The 7,485-nt window shown below is 39.6% G+C and overlaps 1 protein-coding gene and 1 long non-coding RNA gene across 2 annotated transcripts; one reads left to right on the top strand and one right to left on the bottom strand.

Annotated features, from left to right (window-relative positions):
* Nucleotides 1-407: 407 nt before the first annotated feature.
* slc38a11 (solute carrier family 38 member 11) lies at nucleotides 408-5,986 on the bottom strand. Its single transcript, XM_020594733.1, has 12 exons — nucleotides 5,874-5,986; nucleotides 5,679-5,799; nucleotides 4,032-4,106; nucleotides 3,807-3,941; nucleotides 3,516-3,581; nucleotides 3,290-3,396; nucleotides 3,131-3,210; nucleotides 2,917-2,987; nucleotides 1,543-1,704; nucleotides 1,330-1,449; nucleotides 883-1,007; nucleotides 408-767 (listed from the first exon to the last, which is right to left on the bottom strand). The coding sequence occupies exons 1-12, from the start codon at nucleotides 5,883-5,885 to the stop codon at nucleotides 528-530; spliced, it is 1,314 nt and encodes a 437-aa protein (XP_020450389.1). The 5' UTR covers nucleotides 5,886-5,986; the 3' UTR covers nucleotides 408-527.
* A 253-nt stretch (nucleotides 5,987-6,239) lies between these two features.
* On the top strand, nucleotides 6,240-7,485 carry LOC109957110 (uncharacterized). Its single transcript, XR_002274499.1, has 3 exons — nucleotides 6,240-6,264; nucleotides 7,105-7,261; nucleotides 7,427-7,485. It is a non-coding gene; the product is annotated as an uncharacterized LOC109957110 (long non-coding RNA).

Raw genomic sequence — 7,485 nt, 5'->3', positions numbered from 1 at the left:
ACTTCTTTTTATTATTTGTCTACAGTGACATCGTGTGGCTGGACAAGGAAACGACCAATCCCACTTCTGTTTCACATACGTTTCAACACAGGTTATTCATTCCACAGTGAAAAACTATAAAGTAAACATTTACACATGCAATATATGGTCAAAGGCATGTGGATACCTGGATATTACAACCATGTGTGATCACTGATGATCTAATTCCAAAACCATAGGCATTATGGTGCTGCTGTAACCCCACCAGATTTTGGAATTTGACTTTAGCCACAAGAGTATTAATGAAGTCGGACACTGACGCTGACCAGTAAGACTTGGCTGACACTTTAGCCACAAGAGTATTAATGAAGTCCTACACTGACGTTGACCAGTAAGACTTGGCTGACGACTGACATTGAAGTTCATGTCAAAGGTTTGTGAGGGGGGCCAGGCCTCTGTGCAGGGCATTCAGGTTCTTCACATTTGGCCACATTTTGTACTGTATAGTATAAGGAGTGTTCTAAATGACTATTTTGCAGATGTTCTTTTCATGCAGGTGGCACTGTACCAGAGACATTGGCATTTGCACAGTAGAACATCTCCACGCCATGTGAACAGTCTTCCGGGTAGAGGACAGTCATGGTTAAACCGGTGATCATGACGAACAAGCCAGTTATTACTAAGATGATGGGTATGACGTTTTCACCCTGGAACAAGTGGCCAGTGGAAAGTTTGAGGAAGCACACTGATGGAATGATGAAGATCAGAGGCGTGGCACTCAGAATGCCCTGAACAGCAGTCGAAAACACCAGTAAGGTCAAACAAACACTGAATTAACATACTGGAACTGCAACGTGTACTGTAGATAGGTACATGCACAGAGTGACTGAGTAGATGGCTTACATTCAGCTCCAGAACAACTCCCAGGCAGTCATAAACCAAAGATACTGATGTGCAGACTACGATTATGAGCAAGGTTACAACCACGTGTTCAGCTTTTGAAAGATCTCGGCTGTAAATGGCATTGGCTACCACCTAAGAAGATAAACAAAAATATGAAAATTCATTTCTCCTTATGTGCATGTACAGTATTTAAATGTAAACATATTCTGCAACTGGAAAAACAATTCTAATAAAATCATATTAAGTTGTGAGAGAGGAGGACTTAGTAAGCAGCCACAACAACTGGCACTGTTGTGTTGCTATCCAGTGAGCAGGAACAGCTAAGTGTAAAGAGCCAAGTTTTCTTTTTCACCTTTTGTCATACATCAGGAACTCAAACCCCCAAAATACAACCTTTCCACACATATATAAATGTTTAAATTCCTAAGTTGGCATGTGAAAGTGTGCTACTTAACTCTCGTGTAACAAAAAACTCCAGTGGAAATGTGGTTATTATGCTCAGGCCAAAACAGAAGCGACCAAATGTTGCCAGGTTATCATTTCTGCAGTAGTTCTCGAATATGTCTCCTGAAATGTGGAAATTTGAGATCAAAATACACGTCTAATGTGAAAAAGAAAGAACATGCATGTAGCTCAGCATCTGTCATACTGGTTTGTTACCTTGTGTGTAGCCAGTGAACGTCGTGTATCCAGCAACAGCAAATGCAGCACTGATTATTAGTGCAGAGCCGACTGAGACATGGGTGACTCGAGACCAGTGAGCTAGTGAGGGCTGCTCCAGGGAACCATAAATAAGAAAGCTGTTGTGGTGGCATATAAAGGCTAAAGAGGCACACGAGGGCAGAACATAAGAGTTTTACCATCATACAGTACAGAAAAAAGGCTGCCAGCTATCACCATCTAACCTCTGGCAAAACATCACCGTGTTTCCTGGGAGCATGCACAACTCCACCTAAATGGCCTCCTAGCAGTAGTAGCTATTACCATAAGGCACTTGGTTCATTTGTACAGTTTATACAAGGCGCTGGCAGACTAGCAAAGACTCTGCTCTCCATTCTCTGGGTGCAGCGACTAAGATGATGACAATGCACATTTTTTGAAATGCTGCGGTGTGATTTACCAAAGGCAGAGGATTATTTGCACTGTGTGCTAACTAATTTAAGAGCCTCAGTCTTATTATGTTCAAGCTGGATTATATGTCTATGCACTATAGGCAACACTGTACTAAAGCCATGGTCTTAGGATCAATAAAGCTGCATTAATTGATTTTGTTTTGGCTACTAGGAGGCAGAAAAACTACAAAATAATCTGACAGGTACAGAGCCCTTATGTTGTCTCATTTAAAGTTTTTATGGATAGCATACCAATAAATAATTGTCTAATACACATATGGATGGATTATTGAACATGCCTACCAGGCACAAGCTCCTGGACCACAGCATCTGTATGTAGCGACTGTTAACATTTCTTATAGGAAAGTCAATCAAATGCTTACCAAGAGACGCAAGGTGAGTAAAAACAGATGCAAAACAACTTTTAAAAAATCTAAACACCTAAAAGGAAATTAAAAAACAAAAAAGAGGCACAAATGACTGCAACGGCATGCAAAACAAGTACTAAGAGCTGCAAAACAAGAACAAGAAGACATAAGATACTGCAAAGAGACATATGGTGTCAAAATAAATGCAAAATTATATAAAATGAGCACAGTGAGACAGTACAACTTAAAGTGATGCAAAACAAGTATGGCAGGACACAAAATGACTACAAGGACATGCAAAACAACCTCCAGACAAAATGCAAGTAAAACCAAAATAACCATAAAATTAACAAAAAGCGACTAAAAAGAAAAGCAAAATGAGAAATGACCAAAAAGAGATATATGTTGATGCGTTTGACCTCTAACCTATCTTGTGTTCTGGATTTTGTGGATAATTTGTTTTGATTTATACAGTTGTCATCTTGGCACATGCCAGCAGATTCTCTCTGCTATTGTAGGCATCTCCACCATCAGCGTCATTCAGACAAACTCACCAAAAGACATTACACCAACAGCCTGAATTGCATTCCACTTTGCAAATGTCCATGCATTCTCTGTAGGGGGGCTAGAGAGTGATATCCATATTCAGTCATAAAAGGAACAGAAAAACAAAAACATGATTATTTCTGCATAATAGCATTTCTGTAGGTGTACATTAAAAAAAGAGCAGAGTGTGGAACATTTAAATTAAAATCATTCATACAGTACATTTGGGGTCCAAGAGTAGCTGCTCTGATAACTGCGATGGTGACAGTGGTAAGTGTCAGCACCATCGACAGGAGGGACACCTGGTAACACACACAATGTTTTACAGATAGCTTTGAAACCACCACATGCCACTGACAACTGTAAAATGATTGGCCTTACCCTCCCAAGTTTCTTTATCTTTCGATACAGTGAGAGAGGTAGTGTGAATGCAAGGGTTGAGAGCACAATTACAAAGTGACGCTCTGCAAGAATGTGATCGGGGCCAACTGCAAATAATAGCACATGCACTAATCATTTGAAGCAATATTGTCCATATATATACAGTACATATTTTAATTGAGGTACTGGCTTCTGTCAGAGGTGAAATAAACTACATGCAGCTTACCTCCTGGTATTCTCTGAAATACTTTGGTCAGCGTGTCACCAATTGTGATGTTGTAGCTAATCATAGCTGACAAAGAAAACAGACCGGAATCATCATTCTTTGATTCAAATTAATCAGCAGCATCATTTGGACTGAACCATCAGTCAAAAGGCATTGAACAGAAATAGCAAAAAACTGATTAAAATAGTAATAATAAAATAAATAGAATGCAATTTTTGTCAGATCACAATACATGATGTGACATAATGTTCAGTTTTAGATGGAATTACCTGCACAATTTAAATAACTTACCAATGAAAGGATAAAGGAATTGCAGTGCAGATAAGATGAGAAATCCAGGGAAACCAAATGTGTTTTGTACCAGTGACTGATAACTGCTTGTCCCTGACAAGTTGCCTCCTCTAATTAATAAGATGATGGAGTAGTCTGCCATAAAGTGCAAATATATTGTTATTGTTTTCTTCATTTTGTAAATTCACATCTCCATTTTAATAATAACACCTTCAATACACCCACCTGTGATGAAGGCAACAACTATCAAAAGCAGGAGGCCAAAGGGGAGCCCTGCCTGGTTCAGCGCATATGGTAAACCTGGTTTAAAAAAATAAAGCTGCAACTGAGAACTGTAAATGAAACTGGAGGAAACAACAGTTAAGGAGCAGATAATTAGCACAGAATGAACACGGTTTCATGTGAAAGACAAGATGGTCACTTGTATGTTTAGTCGCTGGTTACCAATATAAATTTAACATTACATATAAAGTAAAAGCATACCAATCTTATTATGTTTGTGCTTGCACTGACATCTCTAACAGACAGAAAAAAGTCAAAGTCACATTTAGGGTATTAAAATCCTTCCAATAGGACTTTCTAATAAAAATAACCGGGCTTATTAATCTTCCTTAGTGACATGTGTTAGGTATTTTTAGTCAGATAGAAATTGGATAGATACTTTATGTATTAGAAATGTTTAGTGGAGATAGGATGTCTAGTTAGACTGTTACATGCTTAGTCATGCTTATGAGTTTCTACAGGGTACATCTGGTCAAGGATAACTAGAGAGAAGAGTTGATGACTGTCAGCAGACAGGGTGTTTAATATTATTATTATTATTATGTGTATAACTGTAGCCTTAGCCATAATATGTTCTTATGTTTAAGTCACGACATGTTACTAGAGGTCGTGAGAATGTTTTTAGCTACACACCACTTAACCAACAGACACACACATGCACATTGATTTTCTTCATGCTTTGACTACTGCTATGGCCAGCTGCAAAGCTGGTAAGAGAGACGTCTCGGTTGACGTTTCTGTGTAGTATGGGGCTAGCCCAACCGAGGGGATATAATGTATAGGCCTGGTGGGTTCAGGGTCTTTCATCTTACATCTGCCTGCTGCAGTTTGGAGGTGCAAGATACCTGAGCGTGTAATGTAAATTTTACCTGTGATCCTTTGAATAAATCAGCACTGTTTTGAAGATACTTGGACTGTCTCGTCTCTCAGAGTTAGCAATGGTAATAAGAACCACAGACATGTTTACGGACTACTGAGACAAATCGGCTGGCCAAGAAGTTTTTGTGCAATATTGAGGTAAATTGTAAAAATCAGTTGTAAGTAATATCTACAACCAATAAGGCATGTACATGATGACTGCACAGATCAAAAGAAGCCTGAGCGGGTATATATAGGCAGTTTGAAATTAATTTACAAATTAATTATAGTTTTTACTGTACTATTTTTGCACTAAAAGCTGCTATTTGTAAGAAATAATCTTTATTGTCATGCAAAGCACAAAACGTGCGACAGGTACAGGCAGTTACTGCGTTTTAAAGCAATCAGGTGTTGCTGTTGGAGAAATGTTTGATGAGGAATGCGTAATGACTTAGGGAATGTTTGAGGATGAATGAGTGAAAGGGGAGAAAGGGGGGCTGGAAACAGGCGCTAGTCATATGATACGGAAGGTTTACCGCAGGGCTTCAGTGATAAGAAGGCTTCTCCATGAAAAGTTTGCAACAACTGATTATTTCATAGATCGTTTCAGAATCTGATTCCAAAGAAGTAAATGTGTTTTATCTTTCAAATAGTCGTTTGCCTATAAATTGATTATTTTGTTAGTTAACATACTGTAGCGTGGGCTACCTGAAATATGAAATTAATATTTACCTATTATTCCAGATCCTATGATGGAATTGATAAAATTAAAACACGCAGATATGGTTGAACTTCTTGGATTTCCAGCAGGTTTTTCGTGCGTAATTAGCGTGGTCCCTTCTTCACTGCTTGGCTGGAAAAAAAGAAAACAATTGGGGGAAAGGGTCGCACACATCATACACACAATCCGCAATCAGCATCCCCTACCTGCTGGGCCATTGTGAGCGCCTGCCTGCAGCTGATTTGGTTTCTCTTGTCTCCTCTTCAGCTCAACTCTCACATGTCTGCAGTCTGACTAAAGTGTGACTGGAAGTTGGTTTGGGGATTGGGGGGCTGTCCATTTCACTCAGCTATCAACAGCTGGGTGGTATTAGACCTGGGTTCATAATGCGAGGGAAAGTCAGCAGTGGCGTAAATACTGTGATGACTATGCCAGCCAGCGGGAGGGTTAGTGACAGCGGCAAGCATTATGCGAATGTGTAAATAGTTAGCGTAATGTTGTGGTATAATCCTGAGTCATTGTGTTTTACGGTTCTTGTTATTGTTGTATTTTGAGGGGTTAAAAAACAGAGACACAAAAACAGAGGAATCTCCTGATGTAAGCTCAGAGACAAACCAGACCTCTGGTTTTGATGAGGACTCTCATCCTGGAATTATACCCAGTCTTAGCCTCGGCACTAATGCTGGTGCCGACTTGAAGACCAGTTTTTGCTGTGATGCCGACCCTGAACCTAACTCTGAACCAGAAGATGGCTCTCTCTTCTGGTGAGCCTGTGGCTAACCAATTCTTAGAGAACATAGTATTGTGGAGTGGAAATGTACACTAAGTAACTGTAGAGTCAGACAAGACACTGAGTTACACCTTTTATTTAATCTTACATAGTTCCTGTGTTTCAAACTTACTGTTACATTTGTATGTCAGTCTTCAACTATTAATAAGTGGCAAGATATAAGCGGAATTTGTAATTCATCAATTATTCTGAGTAAAATCTCAATATCTACTTGTCATATAGGTAGGACAAGGCTTAGGTTTACTTGTTGCATTTGGCAATTTGCTAAATAGTGTCATCTGACCTTAATGTACTTCGTTGCTTCGTAAGTGGGTATTTACCCCGACCACAAAGGGAAACATTGAGTAAATTGCTGCTTGGCACGCCAAAATGAGGAGAAGAAGATGAGAAACTACAAGTGGTTGGGGCTATCTTCTATTATAATGCACACTGGCTGAAAAAAAAAAAATTAGAATATAATAAAAACAAAGGCTCGACTATAAGAGTCTCAGTCGACTGACGAGTCTCTCGAAGAATGACTCAACTATTAGGGGGCAGGCCTAGCGCCAAGTAATAGAAATACACACTGAGCCTTACTTTACCCATTAAATATCAGCTTTTGTTAAGGGGGAAAAAAAAACCTTATATTTTCTCCACCCACGACCCAGTCTCCAGGGTTAGGGCGTTCCCAGGCTCACAGCGCTGCTCAGGAGAAGAAGTTTGACTTGCTCTCAGACCTGGGAGGAGACATCTTTGCTGCACCACCCACTCAAACTGCCAGCTCTACCAACTTTGCCAACTTTGCACATTTTCCAAGCCAATCGGGTAAATTGTCTTTCTCTTAATGGTCCCAAAAGGTCCAATATTTCACTCAGACTAAAACAGATTAATACTGACACTTAGTACTATGTTCTTTTTTGTTTGTCATCACCCCATGCATTGCCCAGCCATTGTTTGTCTGTGTTAATTTTCCCTTGTGTGTGGCTGCAGCACCTCAGGGTAATTCAAATACCAACTTTGCCAACTTTGAGGCATTGGGAAACACTACA

This window comes from Monopterus albus, unplaced genomic scaffold, assembly GCF_001952655.1.
Source record: "Monopterus albus unplaced genomic scaffold, M_albus_1.0 scaffold24.1, whole genome shotgun sequence".
In the NCBI taxonomy this organism is placed as follows: domain Eukaryota; kingdom Metazoa; phylum Chordata; class Actinopteri; order Synbranchiformes; family Synbranchidae; genus Monopterus; species Monopterus albus.
This window is presented reverse-complemented; position numbering and strand designations above follow the sequence as displayed.

Bases quoted from the DNA above. Each gene is read 5' to 3' on its own strand.
- slc38a11 (XM_020594733.1), bottom strand. The intron at 3,397-3,515 runs GTAAGCTGCATG...TATTATTTGCAG, and splicing joins ATTTCAGAGAATACCAGGAG to TTGGCCCCGATCACATTCTT. The intron at 768-882 runs GTAAGCCATCTA...ACTGCTGTTCAG, and splicing joins GAGTTGTTCTGGAGCTGAAT to GGCATTCTGAGTGCCACGCC.